Source organism: Carcharodon carcharias, chromosome 4 (assembly GCF_017639515.1).
Source record: "Carcharodon carcharias isolate sCarCar2 chromosome 4, sCarCar2.pri, whole genome shotgun sequence".
In the NCBI taxonomy this organism is placed as follows: domain Eukaryota; kingdom Metazoa; phylum Chordata; class Chondrichthyes; order Lamniformes; family Lamnidae; genus Carcharodon; species Carcharodon carcharias.
Window position 1 is genome coordinate 39,071,897 of NC_054470.1, and position 15,130 is coordinate 39,087,026.

The 15,130-nt window shown below is 38.4% G+C and overlaps 1 protein-coding gene across 2 annotated transcripts in view; it reads right to left on the reverse strand.

Moving 5' to 3' along the window:
* The window catches only part of LOC121276994 (hippocampus abundant transcript 1 protein-like), a 124,590-nt gene that overhangs the window by 84,176 nt on the left and 25,284 nt on the right, over window positions 1–15,130 (reverse strand). The window contains exon 2 of one of the 2 annotated variants that reach the window (XM_041185802.1): window positions 7,100–7,192. In XM_041185802.1, coding sequence (XP_041041736.1) covers window positions 7,100–7,192 — 93 coding nt within the window. Of the gene's footprint in view, window positions 1–7,099; window positions 7,196–15,130 lie in introns of both variants that reach the window. The other variant, XM_041185801.1, reaches the window with a different exon arrangement.

Below are 15,130 nucleotides of genomic sequence, written 5' to 3' on the forward strand. Positions count from 1 at the left end.
TGTACAGAACACTTTAAATAGTGTGGTAGGGGACGGGTTCATGCAAGTGGAGATTTGGAAATTTAGAGAAAGGACAAGGCAATAGTGCAAGGTAGTGATATGGGTAATGGTAACCAGACTGTGACAGGGAGGGACAGAGTGTATATAAACATAAAAAAGTGAATCAGCAAATCTGGTCAGAGTAGGGAAAAATGGCTTCAAACTAAGAGGGGAGGAGGGTTCAGGTGAAAGGTTATTTAGAAATCCAAAGATAAAAGTTGAGGCAATAAGAAAGTATATCAATGTGGGTAAAGACAAGCAGAGTGGGACAGGAAGGGTCAGAGCATTTAACATAAGAATGCATCAGAGACTAAGGTCCATGCATAGTAGGGAAAACATAACATTAAAGTCACTTTATCTGAATGTGCAGAGCATCCACAATAAGATATATGAACTTGTGGCACAAAGAGATAATTGGTTTAGATCTAGTCACCGTTACAGAGGCACAGTTACAAGGTGTCTGAGGTTGAAAATTAAATATTCCAGGGTATACTACATTTCAAAAAGACAGGCAGAATGGAAAAGGAGGTGGGATAGTCCTGATAATAAAGGATGACATAAGGACATTAGTGAGAAAGGATCTTGGCTCAGAAAATCAGGAAGTTCAATAAGTATGGGTGGAGATTAGGAAAAGAAAGGGTCAGAATCACTGACGGGACTAGTTTAAAGGCCATCTAACAGTAGTTTTACCATTACAGTATTAAACAAGAAATTATTGGAGTTTGTAACAAAGACAATGTTATGGTTGTGGGGGCTTTAATCTTCATATAGACCAGACCACTCAAATTAGGCAAAGGTGGTCTGGAAGACAACTTGTAGAATGTTTTTGAGAGTTTCCTGAAGCAATATGCTGTGGACACAACAAAGGATAAAGGTATTTTAGATCTACTGTTGTGCAATGAAAGAGGGTTAATTAGTAATGTCAGTAAAAATTCTACTGGGAAAGAGCAATCATAATACAATTGAATTCTGCACTAAATAATTTGAAAATGACATACTCTAATCACAAACAAGAATCTTAAACTTAAAGCCAATTACAATTACATAGGTATGAGGGACATACAACCAAGGTTGATTGGGTAAATAGGCTAAAAGGTATGGCAACAAATCAACAGTGGGAAACATTTTTCAAAAAATCAAAACATTCAAAAAATACACTCCATTGAAATACAAAAACTCAGCAAGACCAATCCATCTGTGGCTTACCAGGGAAGTTAAGGGCAATATTAGGCAGAAAGAGGCTTATAACGTTGTAAAGAATAGTAGTAAATCAGAGGATTTAGAAACCAGTGAAGGGCTACCAAAAAATTGATAAAAAGGAAAAAAAGGAACATAAAAACAGATTGGAAGGGCTTTAAAATATATAAAAGGGAAGACAGCAGCTAAAGTAAATGCTCATTCCTTAGAAGCAGAGGGGCAGGAGAAATTATCATGGGGAATGAGAAAATGGCAGATATAGTGAACAAATATTTTGAGTCTGTTCACAGTAAAGACACGAGTTACATATCAGAAATAGGGGGTAATGTATGGGCTAATAACAGTAAAGTAACTAATATCAGAGAAAAAGTACTAGAGAAACTTAAGGAATAAAATCTGATAAATCCCCAAGACCTGATGGCCTACATCCCTGGGTTCTAATAGAGATAGCTGCAGAGATAGTGGATGAGCTGGATATGATTTTCCAAAATTCCCCAGATTTTGGAATGGTCCCAGCAGATTGAAGTTACCAAATGTAAAGCCACTATTGAAAAGAGGAACAAAAAAAAAACCAGGGAACTACAGGCCAGACAGCCTGACATAAGTCATCAAGTAAGCGCTGGAACCTATTAATAAAGTCTTAACAATGAACTTAGAAAAGGAGAGTATGTTTAGAGCAAGTCAACATGGTTTCACTAAAGGGAAATCCTGTTTGACAAGTTTATTGGGAGTTTTTTGAGGATGTAACTAATAAGGTAGTTGAAGGGGAACCAGTAGATGTAGTATGCCTGGAGTTCCAAAAGGCATTCAATAAGGTCCGACACAAAAGGTTAATACACAAGATAAGGCTCATTGAGTTGCAGATGATCTATTAGCAAGGATAGAGTGTTGGCTAATGGTCAGGAAGCAAAGAGTGGGAATAAATGGGGTTTATTATTAAAGTTGGCAGGCTGTGACTAGTAGGATGCTGCAAGGTTAAGTGCCTGGGCCTCAGCTATTTACAAGCTATAATGTCTTAAATGAAGTGACAGAGTGTAATGTACCTAAGTTTGCTGATGATGTAAATCTGAACAGGAAGGTAAGCTATGAGGAGGCTGCAAAGAGATATAGACAGGTTAAGTGAGTGGGCAACAAGGCAGATAATGTGGGGAAGTGAGAGATTATTCACTTTGGCCTTAAGAATAGAAAATCAGAATATTTTTAAAAAGGCATGGAATTTGTAAATGTTTATGCTTGGAGAGACTTGGGTGTAACCGTACAAGGAACACAAAGTTAGCATGCAGGTGGAACAGGCAGTTAGGAAGACAAATTGAATGTTGGCCTTTATTGCAAGCGTATTGGAGTCTTGCTGCAATTGTACAGGAATTTGGTGAGACCACACCTGGAATACCATGTGCAATTTTGGTCTCCATATTTAAGATAAGATCTACTTACATTGGAGGCAGTACAGGGAAGGTTCACTAGGTTTGCCCCTGGGATGAGAAAGAGTTGTCTTGTGATGAGAGGCTGAGTAATTTGGGTATGCATTCTCTGGAGTTTAGGAGAACGAGAGGTGATCTCATTGTAAAGCATTTCAATCTGTTTCAGAGAACTGGCATGGATGTGATGGGCTAAACGGCCTCCTTCTATGCCATAATGGCTCTGTCAAACATTCAACATTATGAAGGGGCTTGATGGGGTAAATTGTTTTCCATCACGAGGGAATCTAGAACAAGGGGGCGCGGTTTTAGGATAAGGGGCTGATTCATTTAGGACTGAGAGGAGGAGAATTTTTTTCAAAGGGTTGTGAATCTTTGGCATTCCCTGCTCAAGAGGGTTGTGGATGCTCCGTCACTGAATATATTTAAGGCTGAGATGGACAGGTTTTTGGTCTCAGAGAATCCATGGATATGGGGAGTGGACAGCAAAGTGAATTTGAGGCCCAAGATCAGCCATGATGCATCTTGAATGGCAGAGCAGGCTCGACAGGTTGTATGGTCCTCTCCTTCCTATTTATGTTCAAGGGCAGCGGATGCATGGGAACACTACCACGTCCAAGTTCTCTTCCAACTCATATGCCTTCCCGACTTGGAAATATATCACTGTTCCTTCAGCACCACTGCATCAAGATCCTGAAATTCACTGCCTAACAGGATTGCAGTGGTTCAAGGTGGTAGCTGGAACTACCTTCTCAAACACCAATAGGGATGGGTAATAAATGCTGGCCTTGCCAGCAATGCCCATTTGTGTGAATCAGTAAATATTTTTCCCTCAATCAGATAATAAAGGTTCTGGTTGCTTTCCAATTGGTGCGAGAAGCTGGGGTGCCATGATGGATGTATCAGTGACCAATGTTGGGACTGAGGGTGGGGTGGTTAGAAATGTAATGACATCTGATGAAACCACCAAGTATGTGTCCAGAGGTGGCAACCCTAATTTTAATTTCAAGGAAGAATTGCACAAGGCAAGTCTTTTTCCCTGACTCAATTCATATTTCAACAAGCATAATTCCTCAATTGGGAATTAATGCTGAGTTTAGGTTTCTAAATAAATGGGGTGAAATTACACGTTTGGCCCCACAGGCCGATGTACTATGTAAAGCTGGGGATTTAATCAGTTCCACTAAAGATGATCCTCTCCCAACATTTCTTCCTATTCTAACTTGCCTCTGCATGGGCCCCGTATATATTGATAACTAATATTAATACAAAAAGGGCAGATTTCTATATAATTTTGATGACAAGCAGTATAACTTGCAATAGAAAAGCTAGGTAGTGTATGCAAAAATTAACTAGATTCTGACAGTTCACTAGATAGTAGCTATGCTAAAAGAGACAGGCTTGCATTTATATAGCACTTTCATGACTACAGGATGCCCCAAAGCACTTTACGGCCAATGAAGTAATTTTGAAGTGTACACTGTTGTAATTTAGGAAACGTGCAACCAATTTTCACACAGCAAACTCCTACAACTGCAATGTGATAATGAATAGATAATCTGTTTTTGTGATGGTGATTAAGGGTTAAATGTAGTCTTGACATCGGGTTCACTCCTCTCTGTAACATAGCGCCATGGAATCTTTTGCATCCACCCAAGGGAGCAGATGGAACTTCAGTTTAACAACTCATCCAAAAGACAGCGCCTCCAATAAGTGCTGTACTCAAAGTGCTGCATTGAGTCTTAGCCTTAATTATTGTGCTCAAAGTCCTAGAACAGGACTTGAACCTACAACCTTCAGACCCAGAGGCTAGAGTGCTATCAACTGAGCCACGGTTCACACTCTGAAATCTAACAAAAATCTACGAAAACAGGCAAATAAATATTAGAAAAGCCTTTAATTTTTTTTTTAAATCAGCTTTTAAAATACATTGTTTTTGCAATGTGGGGAATACTGGTAATCACATGAAGGTCAGAAAAGGGTAGGAGTGGCGGGTTCGCCTCCACCCCCCGCAAAGGCAATTTATAAACCAGCTGAGTTTATACAACAATCCTGCAGCATTCATACTAGCACATAAAACAACAGATTTATTGAATCTGTCATCTTGCCAGGAAGCTACTATACCGATGGGAAATATATATTTAATAATAAATAATATTTCATTTCTGAGTCTATTTAACAAATCAGAATTACTCTGAATATTCAAGTGTTTCTATTCCAAAACATGAAAGTGCTTGCTTCAGGAACAATAATTGTTAAAAAAAAAACAAATTCACCCACGTATAAACTATGTTAATCATAATTTTTGGACTTTGAAATTTGAAAAGCTTATGGCGATTAAAATCCAACTTAAAAGTTTAGCTATTCAGATAAAATTACATTTGTTAGGGCTACATGGTATCTCAGAGTCCACTGTACACTGATCGAGACACTGAAAATCATGAATATAGTGCTGGTACATTAGCTATCTCCTGGCTTTTACGAAACTAGCTAAAATTTTAAAAAGTTTTGCAAAAAAAATTTTGCACATACTAAACACTGCAGAAGTGGTTCTGACTGAGGATGAGCTAATGTGTCTTGCTTGTCAAATATTACAGAGTTTAATCAAGACCAAGTGTAAACATAAAAAGCATTGAAAAGTTACATCAATGGGAGGTGCTTTCTTGGTAGAACAGGAGACAATACTCCAGCAGAAAATGATCACGGTCAACTACTGACCTGGATAGTTTAGACAAGCAAAATCACAGCGCTGTGACTGATGTTATAAATATTTATGCCGTCTTACATTCATGAATGAATATTTCCCAAACCAAAACATTTTACACATTAAACAGTGATTTAGTGGCAAAACGGAACGCTTATTTTCCAATCTATGGCTCTGGAATGTGTAAATGGTGTGGATTGGAAGTACGTAAACTGTCCTTGACATTGGAATCGATATAGATAGTTGTGTAAACAAAGTGAAGACAGTTAAGCTAAGGTAATAATAATTCTAGCAATAGTACACTTTTTGACAATTAGGCAAGATCTAGTTGACAATTAGGCAAGATCTAGATCAATTTTCCAGTGGTTCTCCATCTTGATTTTTCCCATGTTTTAAACATTTCTAGAAATTCCAGGGTCAGTAGTCTGCAGTGTACATTCCCTTTGAAGGAATGAAGCTATTCCATGATACACAGAACCCTTCTCAATTCCATTATTGTTATGGTAAAAGAGTGAAGATGATAGCGATAAACAGCAAGACTATACTCTTTGTTAAGCTTTTCATGATCTACACAGAAAAAAACAAAACTGAACTGATTTACCTCAAACAAACAATTTCTAAGTTTCATCATACAAGTTCTACTTACTGGGGCTTTCGTCTACATTAGCTAAAGAAGGTTAAACACCATTGGCATATTTTGACAGTTTTGAAAAGATACATTGGAGCTTTTTCTACATACGTTGACAGCATAACATCTTTGTATACGGATCTAAATCCTTCCCTTTTCACTAATTAAATGCATATCTGTGACAATTCTCTTCCTGAAGAGTTTTAAAAACTCATTGTCAAGGTTTCTGCTATTCTTTACTATGTTTTCTCAATCTTTGAATTTAAACTGAGATTTGTCTACTTTAATGTTTGCAGAACTCATCTAGTACTCTGAATAATACCCTTCCCTTTGGGGTTCTGCATCTATTTCTGTTTGTTCAATAATGCCAATAGCCATCGTGTCTGTGAAAAGTGAGGCAAAGTACTTAAATTGTACCTCAGACATTGCCTTATTATTCACTGCAAACCTGCCTCATACCTTGCCTATCCATGTGCTACTAATAGAGTAATAGAAAGTCTTCTGTTGCCCTTATTGCTTTTTTTTTAAAGACAATTTTCTCTCTTATCTTAATCTTTCTAATCTATTTTCTGTGGATTTCCTATATTCTTCATGTTTTTTATGGTTGTCACTTGTTATTCTGTAAACAATAAATGATAAGTTTAAAATATGATCTAAACTACCTACTATTAGGCCGTCAATTGAGCGTACTTCATTTTCCAGAGCTTGTTCAAGTAGTGCTTCACTGCCTGTTGGGGCTAGCAAATACTGACTGAGAAAACAGTCTTGGACACAGTCCAAATAACATCTCCCTATTTACCCCAGTTAATTAAAATCTTCCATAATTATGATTTCATTGTTAATAAATGCCAGCAACTTATAAATTTCATCCTCAATTTCCTTTCCATTGTTTGGCAGTCTATAGCATTCCCCCAGTCATGTGACTGCCTCCTTGTTATTCCATCAGTGCAATCCAGACAGTGCAGCAGCAAAAAAGCTGATCTGACATGCTACAATATGCTCATACCAAATAAGAAAAAATGACATTTATTACTGGACCATTTCAGCGGTGTCAAATTTTCTTTAACGCAGTAAGCATTTGCAAGAATGTACCATGAAACATATTATACTTACGGTTAGCATTGGAGTGGTTAACAGTCCCCAGGCAAAGAATTCTAAAAAGATGACAACTACTGCATGATAAACACTGGGCCTCCCAATTCCATGCTGCTGAAAAACAAATATGGAACAGCTTACCATGGGAGCAAAATCAATCATAACTTGCACTGCAATCAGGCGTTTTGCAAAGTATAGTAACTTGAGACTTGAAGTAAACATAGCATTTTTAGTACACTAAGCATTCAAAGGAAGCTGTAGTAGATATTTCACCCAATGCAAAAATTCATATTTTGTAAATTGGTAAAAATAAATTTATTCATTCATAGGATTCGAGTGTCGCTGGCTAGGTCAGCGTTTATTGCCCATCCCTAATTGCCCTTGAGAGAATGCTGGTGAGCTGTCTTCTTGAACCGCTGCAGTCCATGCGGTGTAACTCTTTCGAGTACAAACCCGTTTCCATCTGTTTCAGATGAAGTTACATTGTTTCATAGTTTGCCATTGTGAGATTTGAACTCTTGATACTCTTTTGAGTAAACCTGTTTCCATCTGTTTCAGATGAAGTTACATTGTTTCATAGTTTGCCATTGTGAGATTTGAACTCTTGATCTTGGGGTTACAAACCCAGTACCATAACCACTTGGCTATTTAGGCCAAGCCCAAACCCATTTCCATCTGTTGTCAGATGAAGTTACATTGCTTCATAGCTTGCCATGGTGAGATTTGAACTCTTGATCTTGGGGTTATAAGCCCACTACCATAACCACTTGGCTATTTAGGCCAAGCCTTTAAAGTTTGCTATTGTGAGATTTGAACTCTTGATCTTAGGGTTATAAACCCAGTACCATAACCACTTGGCTATTTACCCCTGAAGGCAAAAGTTGTGTGCGTGTAATTAAGGCATACATACACCTGGTACATGTGCAATTAACTTGATTATAGTCATTATGATTCTTTCATTTAAACTTATCCTGATCCTTCTGTTCTCTGACTGCCATCCCATCTTAATCTTCCTTTTGCCCTCTTAAAGTTTCTCAAATATGTTCTTGCGTCCTACATTGATGATCATCTCTCTCTCAAAATTCCTGCTCAGATTTCTCTCAGACCTGCCATCCTAACCTGAATCACAATTTGCAGATGCAGCTAGTTCCCAGTGCTATCCAACTTTGTCTTTGATGATTCATCTACAAGAGAAAAGTACTGCGGAACCGGAAATAGGAACATAGGAGAAGTAGGCCATTTGGCCCTTCGAGCTTACTCCACTGTTCAGTAAGATCATGGTTGATCTGGTTGTGGTCTCGGCTCCACTGTCCTGTTTGCCCCACACAACCCTGGACTCCCTTGTCTAACAAAAATCTGTCTAACTCTGCCTTGAATAAATTCAAAGACCCAGTCTCCACTAGTTTCTGGAGAAGAGAATACCACACACCAACAACTCTTTGGAAGGAAAACAAAAAAGAAACAAAAACAAAAAAAATGCTGGAAATACAAAAAGGTAATTGATCTGAAAGGTTAAGTCCGTCTATAATGTTCCACAGTGGGCACCATGTTATCCTTCCCCATTGCTCTTCCGCTGTTGTTCAACTTTGTAGGAATGCATTCATGTAGTATACAATAATGAATAATTTGCTAAAGTTACCCAGACAATCAAAATAAAATTTCTACAAACAGCAAAAGGCTTAACTTAATTTTTCATTGAAAACAATACCGATACAGGCATTATCAATAGGTAATAATTAGGTGAAAAGAGAATAGAAAATCTCATGTCATCATTCAGGTGATCGAACTGCCCACTCATCATCCATAACTCTCCGATTTACCTGTATCCATTTCTATTCATACATGCACTATGCAATATCCTTACAACTACACTAATTTTGAAATCTGAAAAGCATTTAATCAGTTAGATGAAATAACTAAAGCTCTGCATAAAAAAAATTTCTAATGCTCAAAGATATACCCAAGCAAACAACAGGTGTTTTATACAAAGAGGAAGGCAAGAAATTTTTCAAAATGCCAGATGAAACCTGAGCTGCTCTCATGCCTCAAAGCCGTTGAAAATCATTAGGGAAAACCAGGGAAAAAGATTGCTGTCCTTTTGACAGGGTAAGTGAGTAGGTTTTTTTTTTCAAAACTTGATCTCAGGTACCTAGCGCTTCATGGATGCCCAGCATGGGCTATTGGGATCTGTCTTTACACTAACATTACTATGTCACCAATGCAACCTTACACAATGAAAGGTGTCCTCAGGTCTATGAATTGCTTTTGCCTTTATAAGATTGGTGCATGGTGAGATGATGGTGTGGTAATGTCACCGGACTATTAATCCAGAGGCCTAGGTTAATCCTCTTGGGGCATGGATTCAAATCCCACCACAGCAGCTGGAGGAATTTAATTTTGACTAATAAAATCTGAAATTTGAAAACTAGTTTCACTAACTGTGACCAATAAACTATCATTGATTGTCACAAAAACCCATCTGGTTTACTAATGCCCCACTGGGAAGGAAATCGGCCTTCCTTAACTGGTCACACCTACATCTAGACTCTAGACCCACAGCAATGTGGCTGGTTCAACTGCCCCCTGAAATGGCCTGGCATGCCACTCAGTTCAAGGGCAATTAGGAATGGGTAACAAATGCTGGCCTTGCTAACGTTGCCTACATCCCATGAAAGAGTAAAAAAATTATCAATGCTCCTTGTGAACATGTGTATTTGATTGAGTTAGTGAGAAATGGGTGAAATAGGTTACTTCTTTCTGTTGCCTCCCTCCCTCCTCGACCCAGTCCGTTAACCATGTTCTGAAGAACTTAGCCAGCAGTTATCGCAACAAAAGTGGCTCAGTGGTAAACACTGAAGGTCCCTATCTAGAGAACATTTTGTGTAATTACTTCCCTCAGTGCTTCCTCCAAGTGATGTTTAACACAGAGGAGTACTTACCAACAGAGGTGTGGGAAGTGGTGTTCAGTAGTGATTTAGTTTGACTTGAAGCTACAAGGCTTCATGACATCTACAATGCTGATGATGCCCAGGACTCCTTCCACCTAAATGTTATGCCCCCCTTGAAGGTGGATCTATCTTGCCAATAGGACAAAATATACCTAAAGATGGTGATCTAGAATTTTGGCAGGAATAATTGAGTGCAGTACAGTAAAATTAAGAAAATACTTTTTAAATCCACACTGTAATGACAGTGCCATTGTGGATCAATTGAAGCTGTGACATCATCCATAACCATGCAACATTAAAGCACACTTTGAAAGATAATTGTGCTAAATATTTGGCAGATGGTAGAGAAATACAGTCTTAAACACCAAAAAGAATTTACGTAAGGCAGACAAACTGTAAAAGAGTATGGTCACTTCATTCAGCACAAAAATAAATCAATAGAATCTTGTTGGATAGGACATCATTTGTCAATTCTTTCGTAAAAATCCATAATCTTATATTCCCATACCAGTTTCCTAATTCAATTGTACTTGTAGCACTCTTAAAATACAGTCCCCAAGCTAAATTCTGGTACCATATCTGCATCACTTATTTCTTATGGCAAGAATGACAGCATTATATTAATTGACTGAAACAGCTCCCATCCATGTACTACATTTATACTACTGTTATGCAAACTTGATAACCAGTGAAATAAGAGGGTCTCTCAAATTATCTTGAAATGTCAAATTAAAAACTTTAAAAGTTCATACGGGATATATAACATAGTTAACTAAGTGCTGATTTTTCACCACTATTTCTGCAAAACTAACTTTCATGCTATACTCCATAACATTTTTAACTTTCTAAACAAAAAAGGAACTTGATTCTTTTTTCAATTTGGAAGCAATACAAAAGGAAAGCTATGAAATATGTCAAAGTCCGGGTTTTACCTATTCCACACTTGCTAGACCGCAATTTTCTGTTTAAAAGGTTTGGAAAAAACCCGAGGACTGGTGATAATAAAAGTAGAAAAAAACTGACAGAAGCAACAGTAAATCAAATTACACCAACTGCACCATGAATAATTCATGCCATATTTCAGTACACATACTGTATCGAGTAAGGAAAGTTTCAAAGCAACGCATCCAGATATTCTGCAATTCCCAAAGCCAATTTAAAAATTAAATTTCTCACCCAAGTTTTTATAATTTTAGAGTCTTATCCAATGCATCGCATAAGCCAAAAGACAGCAGCTATGGGATTCAATCCAAATCTTATATGCTGCATTGATCATAAACCACAAGCAACTTGGGTCAGCCCACCTGTGAAAAAATAACAGTACCTCGCATCACCATATCCTCCACCTTTTTCACTGAGGTACTAGAGATAAGCTGGATGAGAAACAAGGCAAGTGAAACTTGCTGAGCAACAGTTCTGTCATGACTCCGAGGGATACATGGAGAAATATAACCATATATTTACTGCTCTTCATTTATTCCAACAAACACCTATACCCACTTTTAATTAGCATCCTTAACTTCTGGAGCTTTGTGTTTACATCAAATGTCTAAAGAGGTATTGTGCAGCTGCTTTACAAAGTAAATTAATAACTTTCTCCTCCTGATCCCTTCCACTTGACTAAAAAAATGAATTGACAAAAATGGAGGCTGCTGCAACCTTTTCTGCTTTTTTCAACTTGTAATTTCTTGCTTCTCCAAAATATCCCACAGCAAGCACATTTTGTTTGGCAGGATAATTTGCCTGGTCCTTACGACAAAAAAGAATTCAGTTCCTGAGGCTTTGTGTACTTCCTGACCTCTGGCAACTCACTTGTGTCAATCGATTCCAAAAGAATTTACTGAGGAATTTTGCCAACCATGTGCTGCGCACACTGTTGTGGAGAGAATACTTTAAAAGTTGCTGACATCATCAGGCTGGAAAGTCCATTACGATGTACAAGATAGGATTGAGCACAGCTCAGGGGATGCTCCCCATCCCTGCCCCCTTCCAATGGTTGAATGATGTATTGAAAGCAGGAATACACATTTAAAAGATTTACATTTATATAACACATTTTATGTTCCAACGCACTTCTCAGCCAAAAGTTTGCAGAATGTAGTTATTGTTAATTTTTGTCAACAAAAACAGCAGCCAATTTGTACAAAGCAAGGATCAAGGTCAAGCACACATTGTACTCCCAGTTTGGTCTAGGTTAAGTGCTCATGTCCTGAAGGAGAGTTGAACACAAAGTTTCGGAGAGACAGGCAGACAGACATGCACATATTCATAAACTAGTTAATAATTTCCAATTGGAGGATACCATAATTTCCAATATAGCAAACTCTCATTAACAACCATGACAGATGGTGAAAATTAAATTGTTCCCTGGAGTTAGGAAAATTACAGAGGATTTGGAGAATTTAATTAAGGTTTTCTGTTTTCTTTTGACTTAAATGTTGCACAACACCAGAATTATTTATTTTAAAAGAGACACACTAATTAGAAGGACCACTACATTACAGTAACAAAAATATCCTCATTCAAAATGCAACCCATCTTAAAATGGGTGGGAAAGTAGAGTACAGTTTTAACAGTAGGAATTTCTAATTAATCTACAGTATCAGCATGTTTTGAGCTTTTCTCCAAGACAAGAAAATTACAGGGTAAAATCTGCTTCATACCTATACTAGATGCACAAGGGGGATTACTTTCATTTTAAAGGTATCAGTGGCAGCAGTAATCCATTGGGGAGATTTTATCACTAATCTGCCAGTCAAGGTACATAAAACAATTGTGGCCTGTGCTTTCCTCCATACTTACGTCCAGACACTCAATCTGGCAATAATTACATTATTTAAAAGATTGCAAATTTTTACAAGCACTGCTGCATTTCTTTGATCTTTCAAGTCCTGTCCATCAAGTCCTCCCTCAAACACTGAGTGAATCTCCATCCACAAAACTGTTTGCGGTTGCGGTAGTGGAGGTGCAGGGGTGGTCTTAACACGGCAATCAGGTTTTCAGGTGCAACAGGTCTTTTAATTTAAACTTGAGTTTTTAAAAAAAGATTATCCCCACAGTGACCTGCTCAGCATTTTTTCTTATATCTTTAGATGCAATTTTATGAAATAAGTCACATAAAAAATTGAAAAGCTACCCTGATTGTAGGTTCTTAGACATGCTATGCCAGAATGAAAATTAATGTTCCACTTACTTAATCAAATTCCCAAAGACAACTGGCACGGAATTTATCATTTATACCTATTCAAATGAGATTGGGAGAATACTTGTACATAATTTGACATGGGCAAAACAAGGGCAACATTGGGTACATTTTCAGATCCAAATTCTGGGTTACACCCAAAGAGGGAACTACAGGCCAGTAAATATTTTTCCATTTAACTGGTAAGGTGCAGAGGGCGGGGAAAAGGAGAAAAAGAGGGCTGATCACGGCCTGGCAGCAGCCCTCAAAGAGTGTTGTGTTGTCAGGATGAACACGTCTGCTCCTCAAAAGTTTTTTAAAAACTCACCTTCTTTGGAGTCAGCTACTTGCTAAGCCACATCCATGTAAAATCCCAAATACAAGGCAGTCCAATTTCTCAGAGCGGTCCTAAAACAGACGTTAGGCCTCTCATTAGCATAGACAGCTACTTGGAACACCTGAAAATTATCGAAGGCCAATTACAACATCTAATGTTTTCTGGAGGTTCACGGGCAAAATTGGTTATTTTAACACCATTTTCAGTCTGGAGGAAACGTGCAATAAGGATCAAATTCTTCCTCGTGATTTCATCTAACCAAAGTTTCCATGGATTCGCCTCCTTGCTGGCGGTATTAGTGATACAAGAAGAACTGTCAAGTAGGGACTGCCTTTAGGATTATAAATCTACCTGCCTGACCTGTTGATCAAGACCCTAAACTCTAGAAGTACAACACCTTGTATAGCACCTTTGACATAATCGTCCCAAGGTATTTTACAGGAGCATTATAAAGCAAAATTTGACACCGAGTTACCCAAGATGATAGTAGGGTGAGTGACCAAAAAGCTTGGTCAAAAATGGTAGGTTTTAAAGAGGAAAGAGGAGTAGACAGGCAGACGGGTTTACGGTGGAAATTCCAGACACCAGAGCCCAAGCAGCTGAAGACATGGTCACCAGCAGTGGAAAAACTCAAACTGAGACTGCTCAAGAGGTTAGACTTGGAGGAGTTCAGATATTTCAGATGGTAGTGGAGCTGGAGGAGATTAGAGTGATAGAGCCATGGAGAGATTAGAAAACAAAGTTGAAAGTTTAAAAAATTGAGGTATTGCTTAACCGGTAGTCAATGTAGATCAGTAAGCAAAGGGGGGATGAGTGAATGGGATTTGGTATGAGCAAGGACACGGCCAGAGTTTTGGGTGACCTCAAGTTGACATAAGGTAGAATGTGGGAGGCCAGCCACAAGTGAATTAAAATTGTCAACTTTGGAAGTAACAAAGGCATGGATGGGGGTTTCAGCAGTAAAGGTGGAGTCAAGTGATATGTGGAAGTGGAAACAGATGGTATTAGTGATGGTACTTAAGTGTGTTTGGATGCTCATCTCGTGGTCAAATATGCCACCATGGTTGCGAACAGTCTGTTTTTGGCCTCAAGACAGTTGCCAGGCATAGGGACAGAGTCAGTAACTAGGGAGAGAGTGTTTTCAGTGGGGACTGAAGACAATGCTTTTGGTCTTCCAGACATTTTAATAAAGAAAATTTCTGTTCATCCAGCATTGAATTTCAGAGAAGTAATTTGATAATTTAGAGACAGTTGAAAAGTTGAAAGTGGTGGTGGTGAGGTAGATGCTGGGTGTCATCAGCAAGCGTGAAAGCTGATGCTGCGTTTTTGTATGATGTAGTTTAGGGGCAGCATGCCAATGTGAAATAGGAGGAGACTATGGATAGATCCTTGGTAGGAAGAGGGTCAAAGTCACCAGAGGTAATGGTCTGTGAGAGTAGAAAGAGAAGGCATTGTAAATGACACTTAGACTACAGTAGAGAGGGGATGGAGGAGGATGGTCTAGTTGAAGAGCGGGTAAAAAGAGGGCCGAGAGGCATAACCACCACCGGGGTGGGTGAAATATGCTGGACACAATAACTAAC